This window comes from Mchenga conophoros, linkage group LG10 (genome assembly GCF_057382185.1).
Source record: "Mchenga conophoros isolate Kocher_MC1m ecotype Shallow Benthic linkage group LG10, M_conophoros_male_GT1.1, whole genome shotgun sequence".
In the NCBI taxonomy this organism is placed as follows: Eukaryota; Metazoa; Chordata; class Actinopteri; order Cichliformes; family Cichlidae; genus Mchenga; species Mchenga conophoros.
The window spans coordinates 5,073,872-5,085,258 of record NC_140535.1 but is presented as its reverse complement, the minus strand read 5'-3'; the positions used below and the strand labels follow the sequence as shown (position 1 = coordinate 5,085,258).

Here is an 11,387-nt window from a genome sequence, read left to right as displayed (position 1 = left end):
GCCACGATCGCCCCAAAGTTTTCTCCACTTTGGATGCCTCCAGTGAGTTCTGGCAAATTCCACTGGACCCCAGCTGCCAAAAACTGACCACGTTCATAACTCCCATGGGCAGGTTTTGCTTCAGGCGTCTGCCATTTGGCATAACAGCACCCAAGATCTTCCAGCGGCTCATGAGCACTTTGCTCAAGGGCCTAGATGGGACTGTCATTATGATGGACGACATACTGGTTTTCGGGGCTAAGAAAGAGGAGCATGACCAACGCTTAGATGCAGTATTACTGACAATCAAAGCATCAGGCCTTAAGCTCAACAGGTCCAAGCAGCTATGGCCTGCATGCTGCACTGTTACAGGACCATGACGGGGAGTTTTGGCCTGTTGCTTTTTGTTCTCGCACTCTCACAGATGCAGAGAAAAGATATTCACAGATTGAAAAAGAGTGTTTAGCATCTGTCTGGGCCTGTGAACGTTTTTCCCGCTACATCCAAGGCATGGGTCATGTATGTGTACAAACTGACCATAAGCCCTTGGTGCCTTTGATCAACTCATACGACCTTGACCAAACACCACTGAGATGTCAGAGACTGCTGATGCGACTGATGTGATTCAGTGTCACTGCTGAGCATGTTCTCGGTAAACAGTTAGTGGTGGCGGACGCACTCTCCAGACATCCACTGCATGGATGCTATCAGTTCGAGACAGACAGCCGGGTCAAGGTATATGTGAGCAACGTAGTGACAAGCAAACCTATCAAGTCACATAAGTTGGAGGAAATTCACAGTGCTACACAGAGGGACCCAGAGCCTTTGAGAATGGCAAAGAGTTCATCACTGCAAGGCTTCTATGCAGCCAGAAGCCACCTTTCAGAATCAGACGGTCTAGTGCTCTACCACGATCGCATTGTAATTCCCACAGCACTCAGACCCAGTGTCCTTGACCAATTACATGAAGGCCACCAAGGACTAACTAAATGTAGAGAGCGTGCAAGATCAACAGTGTGGTGGCCCACCATTGGACTTCAAATGACACACAAGGTGAGATCATGCAACTTTTGCAGAGAGCACAAGCCTACACAGCGACGGGAACCCCTCGTGACTACTCCTCTGCCCAATGGCCCCTGGCAAACGATTGCAGTACTCGAAAAGACATTGTTGCCCAGTCCAGTCAATAGGGACACGGTTTGCCAAAGGGATGCTCCAAAGGGAGACTGAGGACTATCTCCTTTCTATGTTCTAAGGGCAGAATAATACCTTATCAGGACTGAGGGTAGTCTACCCCTGTGATGTCGTACGTTCTGACAACACTGTTTTATATTTAAAGTACTTTTGTTAAAGGGGAAGATGTTGTGAGATTTATTTTTCTTGTACTAGTAAGGCTACTATGGGGCCGGCCACTAGAGGTCGCTGGAACACTGTATGTTTTTGGAAAATTGATGTAGCCACGTACACTGGTGCTACAGTTCAATAAAAGTAGTCCGTGCTGAATAAACCCTGCGTCTTATTGCCTCCTATCATGACAGAGCTTGAGCAAGATCTTACTATTTCACAGATGTGGCGTATGGCTGAATTGTGTAAGCCTGATTTATACTGTCCTCAATAAATCTGTGTTTGTTTAATATAGGGCAGAAATATGATAAAATACTTATAATTGTAGAATTTGTTTTCATGGAAAGTGAGAATTTTTTTTGTTTTGAAACAAATAATAATCATTTTTAAATAATCTCTTTAGTCACAATAAATTTGCAGTGAGCAGGAACATTGTGCACTGAATTCCTGTTTTTTTCTAAATGTAGGTATTATCAGCATCCGATAAAGATCCTTCTCAAAAAAAAGTCTTTGCCAAATTTTAGACACATTACAGAAACATAAGAGCTTCTAAAAGCATCTTGGCCATTTGGCAGCTGTTGAAACACATCCAGACATATTGGAATATTAGGATATATATTATTGGACTGGAATATTAGAAACTACATGTGTATCCCCAGTCAAAATTGCACTCACACAGTAGTCCTGAGGAAATAAACATTTTTGTCTGTCTTTTTTGATAACTTGTAAAAGTCAAAGTTTCCAAAGAATAGATTCAAATGAAAAAAGAAAAAGAAAAAAAACTTGTGTAATTTATCAGGAGTGATCATACTAAATGCAAAACAGAAGCAAATGAACACACAACTGGGGTAGAATGTTTATTAGAATTTGCAATTAGCGATGTAACATTCACCTACATGACACAAAGGAAGTCATAAATATGCTAATATGCACAACTCTGTTGAAATGAGCTTCTTTCATCGGGGGATGATATCCACTGATATATCTCCATGTAGTTGGATAGGGATGAATGCACAGATACCTGTCACTCTGATGACACAGTAAATAAAAGTACAAAATAAACAGAGTCCATATCAAATATTTAGATACACGTAAAAAGAAATTAGAAGTCAGAAGAGCACTGGATAATTAGCAAAAAGCAAAAAGTAAAGAAAAAAAGCTTTGTAATTCACTGCACTGCACCCGTAATAGTATTGTTTCCGCTCCTGTACACGGAGTATCAATGGCAATTATTAAAAAGAAGCTAAGCAGATCCTCATTAATCTTATAATATCATTCTGCTTATAACCTTTTTATTATAAAAAATATGACATCAAACATGAAACAGGCATGAGAAACAAAGAACAATCCAAACAGGTTTCCTGCTGCACCTTCAACTGTACAGGTAATGATTCAGAGTCAGAATTCAATTCAATTGAATCACAACATTAAGGCAGTTTATACTGTAGGATAAACCCTGCGGTATTACATAGAACATTCTAGCAACTGGAGCAAGCACTTGGTGACAGTGGGAAGAAAAAAAACCTCTTTTAATAGGAAGAAGCCTCTGCTCTGGGAGCGACGGCTTCTTCTTCTACCACGTCTGGTTGGCTGTGAGGGGGGCAGACAAAAGACACACTGTCTGAGAGACAGAGATTAACAATAGAAATTAATATAGAGATTACAATTATTGATTACATGTACAGTGGTGTATAAAAGTTGTCACGGTCTGGAGGGCAGACCGTGGGGGATGTAGGAGAAAGGACCCAAAACGCAGACTTAATGGAATGAACAGTGGGTTTATTTACAGTGAGGTAATTGTACACCACACATTAAATCTCCAAAAGTGCTCCCTCGACTCCCGTGACGTGTCTTCTCCCAAGTGCTGGTATCCCGTGCTCTCTGCCCCTGTGCCTTCACACACCCCGTGTGTCTTGCAGTCCTGTGTTCCGCTGTCCTCCTGGGGAAAAACACAGACACAGCCGTTATGGCACCAACTCCGGCAGGCATACACTTTAACAACACTAGAAACACTGACATGGAGTCTAACTCAACGATCCTGCGCCGGAAGAAGCTCCATCGCTCTGTTAAGTAGCTCCCCCGACGATCCTGATCAGAAGCAGGTGTGTGGTAAGCTAGGCGTGACCAGCAGCTGGCAGGGCCACACCCATCAGGCCTGCAGGTGGCTGTCCTTCATCCTCCAGCCTCACACACACACACACACACACACACACACACACACACACACACACACACACACACACCAGCATGGAACACAAGAGCACAGTGCAGCAAACATACATCCAATACACTAATAACAATAAAGGTCCACACTGTTCACGAACCCCGAGTCCCCGGCACCGGGTCCGTGACAAAAGTAATAAAAAACTGTGATTTTTACAGTGTGTTTTTTCCCTTTCTTCCTTCATCCAGACATATGGGCCAACTTTTTAATACCCCTGAAAAATGGAGAAGTGATCGAGGGTCAGTATGTGGAGCTGCAGGCCCGGTACACTGGCGGCAACCCAAATTCCAAGAGTATCGCCTGGAACTTTTTGATGCCTAACACCAGCCAGATGAAGATGGTAAGGAAACAATTACACTTAAGTCTAATATACTGTATATCAAGCCAAGACAAGAAAAGACTTAAAGGTTTCTAATACTACTGTGCTGTGCAGATAGATGATCCAAAAGGAGGATCACAATCAAATAGATTTAGGGGAAGAAAGAGAACTCAGGAAGGGAAAGGATACAGGGTTTTTTTAATTATTATTATTTCCCTTAGTGTCTCACCTTACTTTACTCTTTACAGGAAGAAACATTCATTAAATGTAAAAACATTTTCACTGATAAAAGAACAAAACTTAACTGCAATCTATTCAGAGTCGTATGTGTTTAGACAAGATAAAGTGAGCAATTCCCCTCTGACAAATTGTTCAATTCTATTGTATTTTATTTATACAGCACCAAATCACAACAACAGTCACCTCAAGTCACTTTATAGTGTAAGGTAGATCGTACAATAATAGAGAGAAAAACCCAACAATCATATGACCCCCTATGAGCAAGCACTTTGGCAACAGTGGGAAGTAAAAACTCAGGCTCAGGGAGGGGCAGGGCCATCTGCTGCGACCAGTTGGGGTGAGAGAAGGAAAACAGGATAAGACATGCTGTGGAAGTGAGACAGAGGTTAATAACTAGAAATAATATGTATATAAACACATAGTGAGCGAGAAAGGTGACTGAAGAAGAAATACTCAGTGCATCATGGGAATCCTCCAGCAGCCTCAGCATAACTCAGGGTCACCTGATCACGCCCTAACTGTACTACTTTAGCAAGAAGGAAACTCTGAATCCTAATTTTAAAAGTAGAGATAGTGTCTGTCTCCCCAATCCAAATCTGGTTCCACAGAAGCGGGGCCTGAAAACTGAAGGCTCTTCCTCCCATTCTACTTTTAAATGAACTAGGAACAACAAGTAAGCCTACAGTCTGAGAGCAAAGTGGTACTAATTATGTAAGTAACTAAAATTTGACAAAGTGATATTTTTTCCAAACTGCTAATATATGTTTCCTATGCATAATATAATAATAGTAATATGGAGAAAATAATTGACAAGAACCTATTGTGCCTTTTCCAGCTCTTGGTTTTGTTTTTGAATGCTATTAGAGTTGCTTGGCATCATTTGTAGTTGAAAGTAATCATAAATACCAATGCATGAGTTCTTGGTGCAGCCCCTCAGTTCATCTTCTCTTTTAAACAGACAGTTTTTCCTCCTCACCGTTCTTACCTTTAAGGTAACAGGCGATGATGCTTTTAGATCACTGTGGAGTGATTTTGGCCCACTCTTCTTTGCAGAATGCTTTAATTCTTTCACATTGGAGGGCTTTTGAGAATAAACGGTCTGTTTAAGGTCTTGCCAAAGCATCTCAATCAGATTTAAGTTTTTTTCTTTTGCTGCTATGTTCTGGATCACTTTCCTGGTGCATAACTCAAATGTAATTGAACTTCAGAATACAAGCTGATGGCAGGAGATTTTCCTTCAGGATTCTCTGGTATAAAGCAGAATTCAAGGTTCCATCAGTTACAGCAAGTGATCAAGGTCCAGACCATCAGGTGACTAGATTACTCAAAGAAAACAGATTTTAATCTAAGAACATCTTTACTTTTTACTGTAAATGATGCATCTGCCTTGAACCGTTCTATTTATACTGTATTTCAGCCCCTTCCACTGCAGAGATACATATGCTGGAACTAGGTTTTATATCAGGCTTCTTTTGTTGTGTTTTGTTTTTTATTGTACAAGAGCCATATTCGTTAGAATGTAGTATTTATCTAACAATACAGACCTGCATAATTTGTGTTAATTAAATTGCAGAGAATGAGAGCTGAGAATTTATAGATCAGGTTCAAGAACATTAATATTACTGTTTAATTTGGCCTTATAGGTGGAAATGTGAAGGTTAGATTTAATTTTATTCACAACTGAACATAGAAAACATGTCCAATGTTTAAACTGAGAACGTACCTTTTTAAAGTGTGGGCTGTGAGTCCGCCGTGCACTGTTTACCTCACCTGCCGATATGCGTCATGTGTAGTTGCTTTGGAGGAGGCTGTAAAACTTTGTGTAGAGTCCAGTAAAGGTTGATGAGTCAGTGAAGCTAACTTCTGTCCAATGTCAGTGATACTAAGGTGAGTTGTTGAAGATGTCCTGAACTTTCCTCTGTAAGCACTGCTGATTTTACCAGTGTTAGTGAAACTTTCTTTTCTTTAAAGTCTTGCACTTGGACATTTAGCAAATAAATCTCTGGAAATGTTTTGGATAAATACAAAGTCCATTACATCCCTGACCTGGATGTCAGTGACACAGGTCAGTGATATCTGTTATGCACAACTACTTCTTCGTGTGCTTTCTTTTATGTACTAAAAGACCCCAAAAAAACCCCTTTTTTTAATCTTCTTTTTGTTTCATGTGACGCTTGCTTTCTGTCCTTCTGTCCAGATCATCTCCTACACTGACAACGAGGTGAAGGTGTTTGACGGACAGTTTAAGGGCCGTGTCGGTTTCCTACATCAGATGCCATCATCAGATGTGTCGTTCTACATCAACAACACCCGGGAGTCCGATTCAGGAAGCTACATCTTTCAGATTGTTAATGATGGTATTACTGAAACGGTTACCCTGGATGTGAAAGGTAAGGGAAATTCACCCGTTGCACAGCTGTACTTCTCAGATTCACTGTGAAACAGTAAAACAGAAAGTCTTGTAATAAAACATTACATAATCCTCTCCCCTCAGTCCCTCCTTCTGTTCCGAAGTGCTCTATGACAGGGAAGCCAGAGGTAAAAGGAAATGTTACTCTGATCTGCATGTCCAGCTCTGGGAAACCTATTCCTTTGTACAAGTGGAAGAAAACCAGCCCCACCTCTGAGGTCTTCTTCTCACCCATGCTCAGTGAGTGCACAGCGAAAAAACAAAGAGTCATTGTTTGCTATAAATGTGAATTATTGATAGAAAAAGCAGCCTGCACACCGTCTTTTGGGATTGTCACTTAGCACATCTTTGAGAACTGTTATACATGTGAAATAATGTGTCTTCATGTGTGTTTGACTGTCTTTTCCATGTAAACTGCTGTGTTAGATGAGAAGACTGGCACTCTGAAGCTGAACAACCTGAGCAGCAACATGTCGGGGAAATACGTGTGCACAGCCAGCAACACGGTGGCAGAAAAGAGCTGCGCAATCGACCTGCACATTACCAACTGTACGCAGCAAGTGTAACCCTGGTTATGGTTTATTAATAAAAATAAGTGATGAAAAATAGTTATGGACCACACATTCAGATACACTATTATCAAGCATGAACAGCGAGCACCGATGTAATTAATTATTTCTGTTGGACACGATCATATCCTACTAATTTCTTATGACTGCTGACACGTCATAAGAAAACTAAATGAATATGCAGCGAACTTTCTTACATATATATTAAAATATTACAAATATACAATAATTTAGCAAAAGTATCATTATAAACCCCTATCACTCATGACTTACACAGATTCAAAGTAAAAAACAAACCCTGTTTGCCAGACATGTTTAACGTTGCTAGCATAGGGCTGTGACATTTTACATTGTAACCATTAGCTTAGCTGACTTTTCTATTCAGCAGCTAAGAAAATGATACTTTTGTCAAAGTTGGCTGAATTTGTCTTACTTTAACATGAGTCTGGACAGTCAACCATGCCCAACACAACCTAGCGTCCTGGGAATATATAATGTTGCAGAAGCCTGAAAACAATGGACAGCGGTAAATTAGTGATCAACATCGCAGCATTATTGTAGTGTCTTTACATTACAATATAAAGCGCCTTGAGGCAACAGCTGTTGTGATTTGTCCCTATATAAATGAAACTGAATTGTAGCTTAAAACTGATTTGCTAGGCCACAGCACAACTGGTCACCTGATTAGTCCATCTCTATGTCAAACAGAAAGGACATCTTTACATGACTCGAATATAAAACATTAATCTGCTTTTCTAGCCAGTGCTGTACAAGTACTATTGATTCTACACGAAATGAGGTAATAAAAGTGTTTTTAAATTCTTTGAGATAGTAATTGTATGTTCTTTAATTCCAGCCAATAAAGTGGGGGTGATTGTTGGTGCCACAGTTGGCTCAGTGGCTGGCTTCATCTTCCTCCTTTTTGTGTGCCTCGCTTTTGTCTTCGTGATAAGGAGAAGAAACAACGAGGATGACTTGGCCAATGAAATCAAGTGAGTCAGTGTGGCTTAAATGCAAGCAGAATTTTATCATTTAAAATTCGTAACAGCATCTCAGCTGGCCAGCAGATCTGAACCAGGACCCTTTTGCCACAGTGCTAAACAGTGTCAGTTCAGGCAAGTCATAAGTGGCAGCGTTGGTAGATGAAGTTCTTGTTGCTGCTGCTTTGAATCAAATTCATTTTAGTCCTTTGCAGATGACCCAGGTTTTACTTTTGACATGTACCAATTGCACAGGAATGCACATTTTGATCTTGCACATTTCTCAAACTAAAGTGATTCTATCACACCTGTTTAAGAAGCCTGTTTTTCAGATTTAATTTTCATATCCTGTGATAGCAGAAACAAATTACCATAGTTTCAAGATTTAATGAAGTACTCCATTTCAGTGTTACTGTGAACTAATTATGCATTTCTAAAAGTAATCTACACGCCACAAATAAGTAATCCTGCACCTCGATGTCTACAGGGAGGATGCTCAGGCTCCCAAGCGTGTGTCATGGGCTAAGAGCGGCATGGGTTCTGACATCATCTCCAAGAATGGCACCCTGTCCTCCATCGCCTCCAGCCCACACCACAAAGAGTCCTCCCATCACCACAACAACCACCACCACCACCTGCAGCAGTATCCACAGCGCCCCCCCTCAGACACTGCATCCATCATCACCGCCACAGGCACCAATGCCGGCTATAGACCGTCCCGCCACCAAGGGGCCTCCACTCCCACCCATTACAGCTACAACAACAACACCACCCTGCCACGTGAACAGCCATTGTCCCCCGAGGCCGGCAGCAATGGCGGTTCCATGCCCAGACCCGAGCGCTACACCCAGTTGCCTCAGGCACAGGCGCTGCCGCAAACGTACAACCAGCCTCGGCTGCAGCTCCAGACCGCTCCCTCCCCGCCACCACTACCCACCTCCACCATCATGGCCTCCAACATCACCCGAATGGGAGGCGTGCCCATTATGGTTCCTGCACAGAACCAGGCCGGATCTCTAGTCTAGCATGAGCTAAGGGAATACTCTCACAAAGGATCAATTGCTGATTTTTCAAAGGGACTTTAATATTTAGCAAAGAATTCAAAATGAAAGGTCATTTACTGATGCCAACAAGCTCTCAGACACACTGTTTACTTCCTTTAAGAATACTTACTTATAGTTCTTTTGTACTCTGTATGCACTGTACACATTTGAAACTATGTATAGATATGATTTTCATACATTTGTCCAGTATCATCTTTTCTACTTTATGGATTTTAATGTTTTCATTTTTCATATTTAGATTTTTAAATGTAATTTCTTCCAAACTGTTTTCCTCCTGCCATTTACTAACCGCAGCTGGAACGCTGTGTGTGCTAATCTCACGGACAGAAAAAAAAGAGCACCAGCATGCTACACTTTATCCATTGTCTTTATTTAGAGAAACTACCTGAAGGACTCATAGGTCATTACTGTTTAAGAAGGAGAATGTTGCTCATAAACACTGGGTTTAATCTATGTATTATTAACTCTATTTCAGCACCAGACATCAAAAGACAACATAATGTGTTGTGTGATAAAGTTTGCCCTTGCAAAGTATCCTAATCCTTTTTTTTGGCTTTGCTTCTGTTGGGTTTTCAACTTGCTTTCAAAATGCTTTTAAACTCACTTCTTTAAATACAGATGAGCAAAAGCTTCTGATAATACTGAGCTGTTTAGGACTGCAGAACAGTAAATTTGCTTATATTCTTGACTAGTACTAATAACCAGTGTTGGGGAAGTTACTTTGAAAAGGTAATTAATTATAGTTACTAGTTACTTCTTCAAAAAAGTAACTGTTAGTAACTGAGTTACAATATTCTAAAAGTAATTAATTACTTGAAAAGTAACTATTGCGTTACTTTATAAAAATGTTTAACCCTCTGGGGTCCAGGGTATAATTGGCCATTTTAACCACTTCTGATTTGACCTCTACATTTCACCTTTAAAAACTGTTTACTTGTTTGGTATCATTCTTTTCAGCACAACCTCACGTGTCTGAATTTCCAGTTATGTTTTCATTTTGACATACTGTATTAACACAATTGATCTAAAATCAGACAAAAAACATAAAATCAGAGTAGAAAAAGTGATATTTTTTACTGTAACAACAACAAACATGTTTAATGAATTATATTTCATAACTTTAAATGCAAATATAAATTGTCAATTTTAAAATCCTATGCACAAGTTTTGCAAACAACAACGTTATTTGCATCCATTTACCTTTTACCTTGATTTTTTAAATAACCATTTCAAACTATTTACAGAACAATCAGTTGTTCTGCATTCAATAAGATGCAACACAAATTATTTGTGCCACTCCAAAAACACAATTTCTGTCCACTATAAAGGAGAACATCACAGCCTGATACCTGCAGGTCTGACAGCAGCAGGTGTATCACTCCTGTTTCTACCTGGAGACAGCAGTCGCCTCATTGTTCTGACACACAACACAAAACTATCCACAACACTACACACTAACTACACACTCCAAACACGCTAAACGTCACAAAACTCTCTCTCTCTCTCTCTTTTTCGTTAGACAGTGATCATGATTACCGTCCGCGGGAGCGCGCGCAGCTACTTAACGCTGTAGCGTCCACATTACTTACAGCTACTTCCATGCAACTGATATAAGATGCAGTAAGCTGAACACAGCTTCAATCGTCTGTTTGTTGAAAAATAGTAACGGAGCGCATTTTCTTGTTAGTAACTGTAACGGCGTTGTAACGATAGGAATAGTAATTAGTTAGATTACTCATTACTGAAAAAAGTAATGCCGTTATTCCCATCACTGCTAATAGCTAATAACTAATCATTTAAAGTTGCCTGCAGCATTCAAATTGTAAATATGTGAATTTTGGGGGGTAATTGGTAGCACGTTGTTGAGTGCAGCCTTTATGGACAACAGAAACAGGGGACGTGTTTGCCTTTATTACCACTTTGTGTTGGCATTCTTTTGTAACTTAGTCATCATCTGCGTCATCAGCATAAATTCATTACATACATTCATTATTTGGACCTGTTCTTCTAGACTGGCGCAAAGAGCTTATAGCATTAGAGAAAGACACCCGGTGATCACACAGTCCCGCACAGTGAGGATAAAGCTCTCGCTTTTAACAAGAGGGAGTAGGAGCCACCTTCTTTGACCAGTAGTGGATCAAGAAACTGAAAAAATATACAACCGGCCATCTGCCACAACCCAACCAGTCGCGGTAGATTGCCGCCCTTCCCTGAGCCTGGTTCTGCTGGAGGATTATTCCTGTTAAAAGGGAGTTTTT

General features: G+C 40.5%; 1 protein-coding gene across 1 annotated transcript; it reads left to right on the top strand.

Annotated features, from left to right (window-relative positions):
* The first annotated feature begins 3,751 nt into the window (after window positions 1-3,751).
* On the top strand, window positions 3,752-10,181 carry LOC146565264 (endothelial cell-selective adhesion molecule-like). Its single transcript, XM_085287902.1, has 6 exons — window positions 3,752-3,887; window positions 6,304-6,496; window positions 6,601-6,756; window positions 6,943-7,065; window positions 7,942-8,077; window positions 8,553-10,181. The coding sequence occupies exons 1-6, from the start codon at window positions 3,861-3,863 to the stop codon at window positions 9,088-9,090; spliced, it is 1,173 nt and encodes a 390-aa protein (XP_085144028.1). The 5' UTR covers window positions 3,752-3,860; the 3' UTR covers window positions 9,091-10,181.
* The last annotated feature ends 1,206 nt before the right edge of the window (window positions 10,182-11,387 follow it).